The sequence below is a fragment of the Lontra canadensis genome, unplaced genomic scaffold (assembly GCF_010015895.1).
Source record: "Lontra canadensis isolate GAN:19392208 unplaced genomic scaffold, GSC_riverotter_1.0 scaffold23, whole genome shotgun sequence".
NCBI lineage: Eukaryota > Metazoa > Chordata > Mammalia > Carnivora > Mustelidae > Lontra > Lontra canadensis.
Window position 1 is genome coordinate 18,055,249 of NW_022631017.1, and position 15,924 is coordinate 18,071,172.

General features: G+C 37.1%; 1 protein-coding gene and 1 long non-coding RNA gene across 4 annotated transcripts in view; one reads left to right on the top strand and one right to left on the bottom strand.

Annotated features, from left to right (window-relative positions):
* The window catches only part of TRDN (triadin), a 391,390-nt gene that overhangs the window by 213,974 nt on the left and 161,492 nt on the right, over positions 1-15,924 (bottom strand). The window contains exons 11-12 of one of the 2 annotated variants that reach the window (XM_032862438.1): positions 5,262-5,321; positions 4,169-4,228 (exon numbers count right to left, since the gene is read on the bottom strand). In XM_032862438.1, the coding sequence (XP_032718329.1) occupies positions 4,169-4,228; positions 5,262-5,321 (120 nt within the window). The remainder of the gene's footprint in view (positions 1-4,168; positions 4,229-5,261; positions 5,322-15,924) is intronic. The other variant, XM_032862437.1, reaches the window with a different exon arrangement.
* The window catches only part of LOC116870554, a 45,976-nt gene continuing 35,906 nt past the window's right edge, over positions 5,855-15,924 (top strand). For both annotated transcript variants that reach the window (XR_004383239.1, XR_004383240.1), the window contains exon 1: positions 5,855-6,075. This is a non-coding gene — a long non-coding RNA (uncharacterized LOC116870554). The remainder of the gene's footprint in view (positions 6,076-15,924) is intronic.

Below are 15,924 nucleotides of genomic sequence, written 5' to 3' on the forward strand. Positions count from 1 at the left end.
TCCAAAGTGTGATAATGAAACATCATTTTACACCATTATCAGTTATCATGTCAAAATCACCTTCATAATTAATAGGCTCATAAACATTACAGGGTGGTAATGAATTTAACTCCAAAAAGTGTAAAATAACTTACAACTCCAAAGAAGCCGATCTGAGAGAAATGAATCATACTTTTGACCCATTTCTATAATGGTTTATGTGTTTTCTCCAAATTATAATTATTGCTTTATAAGGAAAAGCAATTGTTTTTTTTTAGCCATTATCATCTCATCAAGCACTAAGAAAATTATTTCTTCAAAAATTTTATTTTGTGACATAAAGAGAGGAAGAATATCCATGCTTCTTTGATCTAGGGTTTAGGTAAAGAACAACACAAATGAGTTTATGTATGTCTCCTGGGCCCTTCAAATTGCCACATTCTTATCATGCTGCTTGACTGAGCCATCTTTGTACAATTCAGGTCTTCAAAAACCTTCTCTTATTATATGAGTTTTATCTTATAAACCATGTCCGTATCTTTATGTAGAGACCTTGGACAGCCTCTTTCAACTTCCGTTTTACCAAAACCCCACCTCTTCCTAATTCTCTTGCAGTAGATGTAATTCTACCAATCAGACCCACCTCCAGGAGACTGAAAAGCAGAAATGTTGTGATTAAGGTTACTTGGATGTGAGTCAGTTGCCAAGGCTGGTGTCAACATCCCCAGGGTCTAGTCTGTGGGTAAGAGGCAGCGTCGGTTACTGAAGCAGCTTCCTGACCAGCTGGCATGCCCTGGTCTCAACAATCCAGGAGCAGCCCCTTGACTGCTGTCCTTCCCATCCTTCCCATACTTCGCCACTTGTGTACACATCAATTCTCCTGTACAGGAGCCCTTCCGTCTGCCCTAACTTAAGTGCTGTGTTATGTCTAACACTCAAGTCTGACATAAGCATAGGGAGATAGTTTTTAAAAGCTTTTATTTTCTTTCTTGATTGTTTTTCTTCATGGTATTTAGGCTGAAACATATCTCATAAGACTGTAAAAATATCCTGATGACTTTTTTCCCTGTTTCACACAGCGTTTTTTAAGTGTCAGCCAATTGTCTTCACCAGGACAATTTGAAATATATACAAAACAAGAGATCATTGTAACAAACTCTGATGCAACAATTACCTAGTTCCAACCACTATTAATTTGTGAACTGACAATTTTATATCATGCAAAATCCCACCCACATTTTCCCTAGCCCAGATCATTTGCAAAGTGTGATTTACCAGTTTCAGGCAGCAGAGGCTCATATATCATAGAATTTAAGTCTTAGGTTCATTTGCATCTACGTAATTATAATATATAAATATAATAAAATAAAATAACAATATAATAAATAGGTAACTTTATATGTTACATAAATGTAAATAATATAAAATTCAATATAAATATAATAAAATATCACGATAAAACCCATCAGCATCTAGGCATATATTATGTTGTAAATTTTTTAGTCTTTGGGGTTAGAGTAGTAGCAGCAGACATTCTGCCATATTCTTCCAACTTACTTTAGGAAGAAATGACATATGTGCCCCAGCTCCTCAAGATTTCAGGTTATTTTCAATTTCTCTCATTATCTCTAGAAATTACTACTTCCACATTGCAAACTTGCTGTTTTTAAACCATATTGCCTCTCACATGAAAATGCAGCTGGAGAATTATTAAACTCTAAAAAGAAACAAGAGTTAAATACCAGTATTGGTTGAATCTCTGTCTGTCTGTCTCTCTCACACACTCATACACATACACACACACAATTTTGAGTATTTGGGGGTCAAGAGCTTATAAACAAGCAATTTATACATATTTCCATGAGGAAGCTGAACTAATTTTTAAGGCCAACAGTATTTTGTGTCATCAAAAGTAAAAATGACACACACACACACGGACAACTGGATCCAAGAAGGACAAAGCTGTTTTTCAGCACTGGCTGAGCAGCCCTCCCCATCTATGTTTAGCAGCCACCCAGGGCGTTCTCTGTATTAACGGATGACCCCATGAGCACTGGCCTTGTAGGAAGTGAGTGAGTGAACCCTGACATTGTGGGAAGTGATATTGGCAAAATCAGTTCTCTTGCCAGTGGTATACAACCTTGCTTTGACATGACTGCTGGGCTAATAACATGGATCTCCCAGGTACAGGGAAACATCGAATTTTCCTATCACTCACTGTATATAAAGGTGTATTGCCTTTCTCCTAAAAAACTGAAACCAAACCAAAATGATAACCACACACATCACTGAGTTTTGGTGAAAGTATTTTTCTGATTTTGCATTTGCAAATGTATAACAAAAACTTAGAAGCTTACAATTCAAAACTTCCTTCTGCAAATACTTGGCAAAACTGATGGCCCAGAAAAGAGAACCTCATTTCCCTTTAGCACCCAATCACGGCCCAGATACATAGACCCCAGCAACCAAGTTCTCAGTATCATCATATAGTCAGAATTGCATTTTCTCTTTTTATGATAAGATACATATTTCACCAGGGACATGAGGAAAGTTTTAAACCAAACAAAATCAATGAGTGTTCGATAATACAACAGACTCTATAGTAATACATCCTTAATAATAAAAATTTGAATGCAAAGTATTTGGCAATGAGCTCAGACTCACAGAACACCTGGAGGTCTCTTTTGAGCTTTTCATGAATCATATACCATCATGCAACTCTTAATATTTAAAACTTTTTTTACCCTGCTTACAGCGTGATGTTGAGGATTTCCTACAATTCCTATTTGCTACTTTTTGCTCTCTAGTTTGGCATCCTGTGGTCTCCCTTTCCAGGATCCTTCACCATTACATTTCCCCCCCCGACAGAGGTTTTATACTTCCTAAGAAAAAAAGCTTTTTGCTGATGCCATCCAATCTTTCTCTCTGCACACAATGGCTTACTTTGAAGTTCTCTCTTCAACATCTCCTTCACTGAAGTGACCTACTACCTCATTTTCTAGGGCATTGTTTCCAGTGTATTATTACACAGAGAAGATCTGGAAACCTCTTTCACTTTAAGTGTTAATAACTGAGAAGAATTAGTTTGCTACCCTGTACACACAGGCCCTCGGAGATTTGCATTTTAATAGAGGACAATTCCTTCATAACTCAAAGGAATGGAATATCTCTAATGGTGGAATTTCAAGCATCACTGACACCAGTGGAGGAAATATTTGGGATGAGGACACTTAACACCAAACCATAATATCTCATGATACAAGACAACTATCTTTTTCACCTAGACTTAAGCTTAACCTGAATAGAAGCCGGTATTCATGTTTGAACAAGAATTAAAGCACAACTAAATATAAAGCAAAAATCTAAGCTGTTGAACAATACTATTTCTTAATGGGCTGCATTGTTCTCTCTGAGCTTAGCTTTGCAAAATGGTATATGGTATATTATGCTCTGTAGCTTTGCAAAATGGTATATGGTATATTATGCTCTGTAGCTCTTCTCAATTTCATTTTGTCTTCACCAGGACGGCCTTAAAGTTCTCTTCAGCTTCACTAAGCTTTAGACAAACTTCTGTCTGACCTTATGCTCCTGCCCTCCCTTTTCTTAGAACATTTACTTCAGAAGACTTGTAATTGTAAATTCTTTCTCTGCTCCTTTGAGATATGTCTTTCTAAAAGGTTCTTTCCAGTTTTCTAAACCTGAGAATACCTTTTTCAGGGATAAGGGAGCCATCCCTTTGAAATGCAGTCATCATCGAGAACAATAGTACCCCAAACGCCTAGTTTCTTTGGAATAGTAAGAATCTCACTCCTTTGGGGTGTCTTGCTCCAAGTTGTAAAACCACACTCCTGTCATTAAGTCACTAAGAAAAAAGTTTACTTTTCTTTGAGTAAGTCAATTAGCACACACAGAGGGCTTACAACTCTCCACCCCTTTGCAGCTCTTAAAAACCCTCCTGCTTTTTATTTCAGTGAAATTGAGTTCAGAATGAGTTGTGACCTCCCTCCTCTATTACAACAGCCTTGAATAAAGTCTTCCTTGCATGCTTAATTTTGTCTAGTGCAATGTTTGCTTTGATGGCCTGCACACAGAGAGATTTAAGTACCTATATCCAGTTTGTTTACCTTGCCCCCAGATCCTCTCATGAACAAGCATCATGAGCATAACCTAAGGAAACAAAGTACAATACCTTTTTTTTTCACATCCACAGCAGTGTCCTTATCCGTTTTCTTTTTGACATCTTCTTTTTCTGGTAATAAAATGAGAAAATTATAGACATCTACCTGGTTAATTCTCATATATGTCAGGGCACACATGACTGCCATCATGGCATCCAACACATCTACAGAGTAATCGGAAATCAGTGCCATAGTCTTGCCAAACATGAGTAAACTAACACCTTCATGACCAAATAGTGGCTCTGGTGTGTTTTCTCTTCAGGAAAGGAGAGGATTTTTGCTAAGCTCAAAATATAATTTCTCATGACAATGGAAACTTTAAAGATTTTATTTATTTATTTATTTATCAGACAGAGAGAGCACGCGCACACAAGCAGGCAGAGTGGCAAGCAGAGGAAGAGAGAGAAGCAGGCTCCCTGTCAAGCAAGGAGCCCGATGCAGGACTCTATCCCAGGACCTAGGATCATGACCTGAGCCGAAGGCAGCAGCTTAACCCACTGAGCCACTCAGGCGTCCCAACAATGGTAACTTTAAATGCCATTATTAATTATGGTCTAATTCAATAGTTTTTCTGAAAGGCATTAAAAAGAACATATAGAAAGTTCTCTGGGCTTATCAGGCCACCGGAAGCATGTCAGAAGCTCAGAAATCTCTGGAGATCACGTGGGATTTCAGAAGTACCATCTGAAAACAACCGTCTAAACGAGTGACAAGATATAGCAAACCAATCAACTAGTGTTTTCCCCTATACATTCAGTAGTTGTCCTTTTGAGAGACACTTTTTATTTAACTGAATGAATAGGAATGCTGGTATTTGTATTTGCAGTCAAATGAAGTCCTCAATTAGACTGAGCACCACTCCCAAGGAAGAAAAAATTCCATCAGTAAAAATTTGTAAAAAATGTTAAGGCGTGACTTTTCTTTTTAAATATTTACCAATTTCAACTTTATGTGGAATTTTTATAAATCTCAAGAATGCTTGTTAATGACAGTAACAATAAAATTATTAATTATTATTCATTCTCTCCTAGAAAACAAGAGCTTTGCCAGTGGCATTGTAAAGGGATACTAATTGACTTCCGTATTAGTTTTTAAATTACTTACCTTTCTTTTTTGTTTCAGAAGTCACTTTCTTCTCAGCTTTCTTCTTTTCCTCTTCTTTCTCTAGAGAAGAGAATTTAGTACAGAAAAACCAAGATTTGAATGAAACCTTACTGTTAAGTGAGTTCTGACTCCAGATAGTTTTGTGACTTTGAGAAAGTGATTTAATCTCACTAAACCTTATTTTCCTCATTTGTAAAATAATAGTACTTCCCTCAAAGTGAGCTAATGTTTATGAAGCACACCACACAGTGCCTGGCTCACAGTAAATGCATAAAATTGTAGGTTGCTAATATTGTTTATAAATAATGAACAAGATAGTTTGAGCTTTCTGAACCAAGCAATCGCCTGGTGCCTAAAGAAAGATAGTAATATATGACATTAAAACCTCATTTCTGAGGAAAGATACTGCAGGTAAGCTAAAAGAATTTTCTTTTTGTTTTCTTTTTGCATGTTCAATGTCATTAGAAATAATACACTAGGCCATAAACGATATCTATTTTGATTTAACTGTTTTTCAAATCTGCTTCTTGTCAGCAGACATTTGGAGCCTGGTGACATCTGTCTGGCAGTATGCTGGGGACATGAATTTCACTGCCCTTCCTGAGTGGTTGTATCAACGAGGGTGCTCAGGTTTTTGCACCCAGAGGTTGCGGAAATTCTGGGTGCCACAGAGATCGGCATGTGGTGCCTCTAGACTTCTCCATGGAAGATTTCTTTTTCAGAGATCTGACAAAGTCTTGGTCTGACAGCAGAGGGAACCTCAAATGCCTCACTGTAGCCAGGTAAAAACTGGATATTCCTGGACATGGTTCCGGTAAGTGTACTCATTTCAAAAAACAGAGTCCTGCAGAAGTACAGAGTTCTCGAAATGGAATATTCAGTGTTTTTAGGTTTGAGTAGGGTTAATGATGGAAACCAACTCATTTTTATCCTCAATTAGTACTGCTATTTACCTTATATTTGAAATATCTTTCTCTTTGTCACTTGTCTCTCATCACAAGTATAGATGCCAAGCTTTCAAAAATTTTCAATACCCAGAACTATTATGAGATTGTTTCTATGCTGAAGAAATTCAATGTCTAGTTCTAGTGTGAACGCTGAAGTTGTCTACTAATGATTGCATCTTATTAAATATAGGAATTAATTCATTCCCTTAGGTGTAGAGATTTTTTTACCTACAAGATCAAAGACAACACTTTCAGTGTTAGAAGTATAATTTATAAAGAACCCCTTCTCATGACTTCTAGAGATAAGCTCATGTCGTAGGAAGAAATAGATTCACACTCTGTCTAAATGTGTCTGTGGTATCACAGCTCATCCAGTCAGAAGGAGAAAGTCAAGAAGTCCAATTTTGATAGTTCCAGAGTTCCAAATAAATCAGTTGAATTCCACTTGCCTTTTCCTAAAGGTTTATGCATATTAAATATGTAAATCGTGTTTCAAATTCTGAATAAAGATACTTTTGATTTAAGTATCATTACTTTCAGCTTGTCTGGGAGAAATTTTACATAGCAGGGTATTTTCCATCTTATCTAAAAAAATGCATATGCCAGACAAGTGAGTTGGCATTTGCTAAATGTTTGAGTCAGAAAATGGGTTAATTAAAATACAGATTGCTTGTAAATATTTCTTAGCCCACATCAGACATCAATGCTGGAGTCACAATAAGATCACAACTCAGGATCCAAGTTTCAGTTTCCTAATGTAGAGGAATAAATATTTCATTTAAAAGTTCATGCCAATTAGTTAATCTTACACTGAACTTCAGAATGAAAGTCGATATCTAAGGTCATAAGATGAAAGATGTTCTTTTCATTTTTTTTAAAGAAGATACTCTTGTGCAATGAATCCTACTCTTTAAATTAATATAACTGGAATTTTATTGTGGTGATACAGTATTCTTGCCTTAGTTCAGATTGAATTAAAGCTTCCATTTACACTCTGCCTGTGATTATGGCCATCCACTGAGAGAGTCATGAATAAAAGCAGAAGTCCACAAAAAGCAGGTATAAATAATGTACTTTAATAACATTTTTATGAATTAGACCTTTAAGCTGTCATTATGGGGCTTACTTTATTCATGGTGAATTCATTTAAAACATCAACTTCTGAAGATTCTGCATTTCTTCAAGCACTATTGTCTCTATTCTATAGGTGACTTGGCAGCAGCAGAATTAGTGGAATTATAAAAGACACAACAATTTAATTATATCCTACTTAGAAATAAAAGTAACCCACGTTTCTTTTATGAAAATTCTCCTTCCTCAACAGTCAACAATACTCTTCCCTATCCACCTGCTATGCACCCAAATATTTAATTTCCTCCTCACCCTCTCCTCCAAATTGTTTTCTGTTTTGACTGTGGCAGCTAGAGAAGAGTTAGAACATTTAATACCATTGGCTTTCACAGGAGTAGCAATTAAATGTGTCTGTAGCCTGTGAACTTATCAGTGTACTGTCTTTCTCTGGCGAAAGTGTCATACGCCCTGAAATGATGGCTCTATCTGGCAGAGATCACAGGGAAGGCTGGTTGAGAGAGAAATCCTTTCCACAATGAGCAGCTCCGAGCCACAAATATGTTATTAGCTTTTGCATAAATTAACATCAGATGAAAGAAAAATTAAATGACTTACTTTTTGCTTTCTAAACCCTGACAATGGGCTTTTCTCTTGCTTTAAAATGTTTTTATGCCTTCTCAAAGCCAGAAAATGAACAATAGTCAATTAGAACTACGAAGCTTTCTTAGATGACTGTGCCCAGGAAAACGGGAAAACAAATGCAAATGTTTAATTTTTCATCTTATGTTTTGTTCGTCCCCTCTTTTCTTTTCTACTGTAGAGATTATCCAAATTTAACATGTCAGATGGGGGGCTCCTCTTCTAGACCTCTCTGGCCAGGATTGATGTATTCTTGGTTCCAGTCAAGTAAATAAAGGTGTGTTTCTTCCAAAACAATGTCATCCAACACATCTTGTCACTGTCACCTTATTTCTTTAGAGTGGCAGAGGCTGGCTTGGAACCCCGCTCAGACCGTGATCATGGGAAACTTCACACAAGCAGATAAGTTCAATGACACCAGTGATTGTTACAGTTCTCCACTGTTATCTTACAGAGGCATGAGGCAAGAGAGAAAGCACGGGTGCTAGCGGGAGTGACCTTGGTCTAAATTCTGTCTCTGACCCTTTCTGGTCGCAGAAAACTGAGCTATGCACTATGACACACTGAATTTTGTTGTCCTCATTTGAAAAACGAGACCAATAAAAACTACTTTGCTGGCTTGTTGTGAGGAATGGAGACACTGACCTGAAGTGCCTAGATCAGAAGGGATGTTCATAAAATAAAGTCGGCAGCAAGTAGCTGTTATGATACTTTAGAAACAATAAAACTTTGACCACATATAATCTTCAGTAATTTCTCTAGACAGGACATTTATTGATCTATTTGAGTAAATGCACACTAATATTCTTTTTTTTTTTCTGTACGAAGGCACAGAATACTTTATGAATGAGAAACTTCATGAATATAAATAAATTAAAATGAATATTTTATGTTGAGAAACTTCAGGAAAAAAGGAAATCAGTAGGATTTAAAATATTATGAAGGGGTGCTGGGATGGAATGAAGACGTGGATTCCGGTCTCAGCTTCACTGTAATTAGTAGCTGTTGCCTTGTGCTGTGATGAGTCCCTCTTCCGTCTTCAACCATAAAAGGCAGGGGAATGAGTAGAGTGTTCAGACCTCTCTCCACCCATTTATTCCTTCATTCTCTAAATGAAGCATGCTTCTTCTTGCATTTACTTCTCAGTTTTGCTGGGAGCAGGTAACTCAGAAAGCTTTCACTTTGTAAATAGCTACTGTAAGTTCTCTGGCTTTGTTATGGCTTAAAAAGTGTTAATTCCAGAGAAAAGTCCATTTTTAAGGCTTTAAATACATGTGTATGTTATGTATCTATATATACACATATATATGATATGTGTATATTACATATATAGAGTATGTGTACATGGTGTCAGGTGGGGATAAGGGTCAAGAAAAAATAGTGCATCTTAGAAGATTGGAGAATGAAATGGTGGAAGGCAGCATTGTTTTTTGTTCTGTTTGTTGTGTTTTTTTAAGGAAGAAGGGTAAATCTTTCCAAATGGGTAAGATCTGAAGAGAGTCATAAAAAATTGGGAGCGTTTTGGCTATCGAGAAGATTTTTGCAGCAGAGGAAAGCTATCTGCCAAGACCTTGATCATGGACTCTGTTGCTCATGGTAAAGATGGTCCCATTTTACTGTAAGATAAGAGACCACTGAGAGATTCCAAGCAGAGAAATCATATGATGCTGAGCTCTGTTTCAAGAGGAAATTTGGGGGTTGCTGGGTGGTGTTAAGTGCCCCACTGGACTTTGTGATCATGTTGTAAGGAAGAAAATTAAGAAAGTAAAAGAATTCAATACAAATATTCTTGTTCTTTTTTCTTTGTTTTCTTCCTCTGAATTTTATTTGGGACCCTTGAAGGAATCTAACGTTATAGAATGGTGCTAGGACTACCTCACTTTACATTGTAATTAGGTTGCTATGGCAGCAAAGCTCTTAAATTAAGGACTTCACTCGAATTATCTGGCATAACTAAACTGGCCTGTCAGAAGCTGAATCCATTATCTTTGCCTTGGCTTTTCCTTTAGTGATAGCTGAATTATCCTTGGAGGCCAGCTCTTCTCATTATCAACTATTAAAACAAATGATTCACAACCAGCAATTCAATAGCACCTTTCGCTGACTACCCGGAGACTCTTAAAATCACAGTTTGCTCAATCAACAGACATTTGTCCTCCCTCATGTCAAACCCCTGGCCAGGGTCTATGGTTTTGAAAAATTCCTTCCAGGAACGCTAAGTATGGGAATAAGAAGCAGGAAAGTTTACAGTTACAATAAGGACTTTGAAGGATATTAAAGGTAAAATCTAAGGGAACCATCACAGAGGCCCCAAACCAAGGCCAAGTGAAAGTATAAATCTACTTCTGGGGGAAGTAAGCACAGACGGAATCTGAAATGGTCTGGCTTTGACGGAGAGTGGTAGGTGTCACTACCAAAGCCCGCTGAAGACCCCAGGGGCAGAGACTGCGGGGGTCCTACAGACACTGGCTGAGAACTCTTTGTGATATCTTTACACTAACGACTAAAATGTCCCAGAGGACTCCAGATCTAATCACTGTAAATCAGAACTCTTTCAAGAGACCCTAAGCCAATTCATGAAGCCTCAAAAGGATCATAGAGAAGGGATCTCAAAAATTACTTTATGTGGTCAGAATCAGGCCAAAAAAAAAAAAAGTACTTAAATTTGGTTGAAATGTTATTTATTTCAAGGTGAGAGGAAATTACACTAACAGAGATGCCTCACGGACATCAGCATTGACTTGGTCCTCAGGTGAAAAGTCTATACATCCCATAACCAGTGAGAAAAATCGCTCAGCAAAGAGCCACTTGCCAACTTCCCAAGTCCCAGAAATGACACAAGTGTTCCAAACTAAGCATAACTGCACACCCTGTTCTCCCTGCTGCAAGTGAAAAATGAAGCTTGAGGTAGACGTACTCTATCAGACACTTGCAAGTGAACCGACCCCTGGCAGGACAGAAGTTCCTGCTTCTACCACATGCTTTCCAACAGCTTTCAGCCCCCTGACAGCCCAAGTGCTCAGACATAACCACAATTCTTCTCTGTTTTTGAATTTTGTAGGCAAAAGAGAATGCAAAGAGATACATTCTTTGATACATTTCAAATTGCAAAAAAGTATCTTACATTAACTAAACTTGATATTTAAAATGGATAAGGTAGACTGCCCTCAAACCTTTCAAAAATGATAAAAACGTTTTTAGATAAGTGTGTTACTTTTGAATGGGTTACATTTATATTGATGAAGGTTGTCACACCTATTTATTTTTTTCACTTTTCTATCTAGAAGTGAAAGAGCAAAGGCAGCCTCAGAGTATGTGTGTGAGAGACTCTGGTTTTTATTTTTCCCCTCCATGCTTTTACATTTCAGAAAACAAGTGCTCAAAATCTGTTGACTGTGCAAACTGTAACCAAAATGAGGAATTTCTTTACTCTGGCAAACATTAATCCTTTTTACTATCTCCATAGTTTGCCTTTTCCAGAATGCCATATAATTGGAATCACACCCAAATTTCCAGATTGCATTCTTTTAATAAGTAATATAAATTTTTTGAACTTTTAAAAATTTAAATTCAATTAGTTAACATATAGGGTATTGTTGGTTTCAGAGGTACAGGCCTGTGATTCATTAAGGAGGGCATGTGATGTAATGAGCACTGGGTAGTATGAATTCAAGTTTTTAACTCACAGGCTACATAAATTTCATCATCTCTCACAAACTATACCAAACGAGTAACAAAACCTTTTGTTTTCTCCTTCCACATATAAGGTCTATTCTAGTAGATCAAAAATTTTGGGGAGTGCCTGGGTGGCTCAGTGGGTTAAGCCTCTGCCTTCCGTGCAGGTCATGGTCCCAGGTCCTGGAATCAAGCCCCACATCAGGCTCTCTGCTCAGCAGGGAGCCTGCTTCCCTTCCTCTCTCTGCCTGCCTCTCTGCCTACTTGTGATCTCTGTCTGTCAAATAAATATTTTAAAAAATTTAATTTTTTATGTTTTAATGTTAAAAACATTAAGTTCCCCCCAAAAACAACCCATTAAAGCCATTTAAAATCCACACCTAATTGAAGTGAGCAACCCTCATCCTTTATTATGTGAACAATTGTCAAGACTCTCTACTCCATTTAGCTAAAACAAATCTGGCTTTAAAGACTCATTTTGTTCTAGAGAGGAAGAAAAATATCTTTTGGAATTGTAACAAGTTCATATACTAGGAAGAAACATTTAGGTCAAACTGACAGAAATAACAAATAAATGTTTTATAAAGAAAAACCGGTACTTACAAATTAGAACTTTGGAAGGACCCAGTTCTTTTTTTATAAAATGCTTTATGAGAAAAATTTGCTGGCGTGGGAGGGTTCTAATCAGAATCCCATAATAAGAAAACTACTATTAGATCACTTTCATTCACATTCACCAACCCACGTCATCCTTAACTTCCTCTCTGGTCCTTTATAGATTAAAATATGGGGAAAAAACTTTTTTGATACCATAATAAAAAGTTATGAGAAAATCCTGAGACAACAAATAACAGATCCTAGTCAACAGATGGCTCCCTTTCTGCGTGCTGCTTCGTGGGTGTTACCCTTGGATCCCCAGAACAGATACATTCTTGGAGGGTCAAATCGGACAGACCACCCCTGACCCCCAGCTATATTGTCAGATGTGTACAGAGAGAAAAAACTTCTCTCAATAGGAAAAATTTAATGGTTTTCAGAAAAAGTCTTTTTAATAATCAATAATGGTAAATCAAAACCAAATAACAAGGGGAAAGTTCTAAGTTTAGAGATGCAAGTTTCTCATGAAAGGTATTTGATGTCTACTAAGATGTATTTATAGTTCATGATCCATGGGAAACCCATTTCTTTCCATTCTTCCTTCCCTTTTTCTTGACCCTCTTCTATCTGTTTGGTTTTATCTTTCTTTCTTTTAAAGATTTATTATTATTATTTATTTGAGAGAGAGAGCATGAGTGAGGGTGAGGGGCAGAGGGAGAAGCAGACTCCCTATGAGTGAGGGTGAGGGGCGGGAGGCCAGATGGAGGGGCTTGATCATAGGACTCTGTGATCATAACCTGATCCAAAGACAGATGTTTACCCTCCTGAGTCACCTAGGCGCCCCAGTTATGTATTTCTTTTTTACAAAGTTTATTGGACAATCAGTTATTAAGACTTACCTACTTTTCCACAATACTAAAGGTGAATTACACTGGTTCTAACATGTTAACTCAAATAGAACTATGTTACTTCATGTTCAGCCCTAGCACAGTGTTGCAACTAAAAGAAACAAGAGTCTAAAGTTCCAGGAAGTTTTAAAAATAAATAAATAAAATGCCAGGAAGTTTTGAAGATAAATTTAAATCTTTCCTGAAGTCTTTCAAATAGCTAATGTTGTAGGACCCCAAGCAAGATAGTCTCAAGATTCATTCTTTTATTCAAGCTTTCTAACCCTCCCTCATGACAGCTCTTCCCTCCCCGCCGACCCAAACACTTCTCTCCCAAAAGCACAATAAAAACTTCCTCTAGCCCATGCTGGATCTATTTGTTTTTCTTGACCTTTCTTTTCTTTCTTTCTTTCTTTTTTTTTTTTCTTTTCTTTTTAAGATTTTATTCATTCATTTGACAGAGAGATAGAGAGACAGCACAACTAGGCAGAGTGGTAGGCAGAGAGAGAAGGAGAAGCAGGTTCCCTGCCAAGTAAGGAACCGGATGTGGGGCTCCTTCTAAGGACCCTGGGATCATGACCTGAGCCAAAGGCACCGCTTAACTGACTGAGCCACCCATGTGCCCCTTGACCTCTTTTCTTATTATCCAAATATTTTCTTTTCTTTTGGGGACAAACCCTTTCTGTTTCATCATGAATATATTTAATTCTTTGGATTCTTTCCAATTTTTCTGCTTTCCCAGCATATTCTGAGCAGAACAGAAACACTTGGGACCTGACCAGATAACCCTAGAATACTCCTTAGATGTTAAGGTGGAAGAGAAAAACTGAGAATATTTATGCTAATATTTGTTCATCCATCACACATGTAAATAATCATTTTTTAAAGAATCTTTTTTAAGCCATTGGAAGGTGAAAGTTGAATAAACAGTATTGTACCAAAGTTAATTTGTTAGTTTTGGTAGATGAACCACATTTATGGAAAATGTGAACATCAGAAGAAGCTTGTTGAAAGGCATACAAGAATCTCTCTATTATCTTTATAACTGTTCTATAAATCTAAAATAATATAAAAATAAGAAGTTTAAATATGTTAACATTTTCCATAACCATGATTCATGTATGAGATCCTGGATATACTACTATACATTGTCAATGAAAAGGGGATATAATACATGAAATTTTTTTTTTTTTTTTTGGTCTAAGAATATCATGCAACTAGAGATCCCCATAATAGACTTCAGGAAATGCTGTGCTTGGATTAAGTTTATGACACCAATGTCTCTATCTCCTCATCTGTAAACTCCAGACTCCTACATTCAGTGGTCCACAGGAAACGACCATTTGTATGAACAGAGCCTAGCTTGCTGCCTGACATGTGGCATAGTGCTCGTTTTTAGTCCAGATCCAGTCTCCAAGCTGTGCTAACTAAGCCCCTTGCCCTCTAGATTTGGGTTATTTTTGCCTTATGGGAGCAACCTGAAGAGACAATAGAGCAGGAAAAAAAAAAAGAGTTATTTTCCTACTCCCTCTTGGGCTCATTGAGGATATTACTCACATGATTTTACAGAGTTTTGATAGTGTGTTCTCATAATGAGGGACCCAGCTCTCATTGGGCATCTCTGTCTTAGGCTTTAGGCTTTGTAAACTGCTCCATTCTCCTACCTCTTCAGGCCCAGGACAGATAAAGCTCCCTGTTTTTGCTAGCACTGGGATGCTTCACGGTAATTCTGCAAAAACCTATATAAATACTACATTCATTAAATAGTCTTAATCACTGATTTTGATGTGCCAGGGACCCAGATACTCTCAGCAAGCCCCAAACTGAGCTCATTATCTCTCCCCAAACCTGTTTTTATTCTTAATACCATTCATTTACTCAGGTCAGGTAAGACTTTAGCAATCACACTCAGCCCTAACACTTAATCGCTAGTCTAAGATAATGGAAACAGACTAAACCTGGGTATGTGACACCTGGCCTCCAATTCCAATTATAGCTGACCCTTAAACAACACAGGTTTGAACTGTATAGGTCTATTTACATGTGGATTTTTTTTTAAATAAATATAATATAGTACTGTAAATATATTTTCTCTCATGACTTTCTTAATAATATTTTTCTTTTCTCTAGTTTAAGAATACAGTAAATAATCCATATAAAATATGCCTTATCAACGGTGTGTTTATGAATCAATAGGGCTTTTAGTGAACAGTAGGTTATTGGTAGTTAAGTTTTCACAGGGTCAAGTTATACACAGATTGTCCACCACAAGGGGAAGGGCCGGCACTGCCCCTGACCTCCGCATTGATTGAATGTCAACTGTATATCACTGTTATAGCTGTGTTCTCTTAAGCAATTTACTTGATTTTTCTGATCTTTTCTAAATTCTAAAATGATGTGAAATTGTATTCACTGCTTGGCGTTGTTTTGTGGGTTAAGGGGGATTGTTTAAAAGAAAAGGAGGATAATTTTTCCCCAGGAGCAGTAGGTTCCTGTAATTGTCTCATCTTCATACCCCCAATCCACACCCCTCAGCCATCCATTCTTTCTATAGCTGAGACGGTACTGAGACGGTAATCTAAAATGCAAATCTGATCATACTTCTCCTTCCTTCAATTGCTTTAGCAAGCTCATGGAGTCCATGAGGGCATGTAAAATCTTTAGCTATGTATGCAAAACTCTTCAGGATATGACCTGAAGCCTGTATTAGGAAATTATGTAGAGTTTCACATATATTGACTAATGTCATCAAGGCCATTACCTTATTATCTTCTGTAGAGACCAATTTAAAAACTGCCATAAAATTAATGATTTATTATACATATTGTAGAACCTTCATGATTAAAA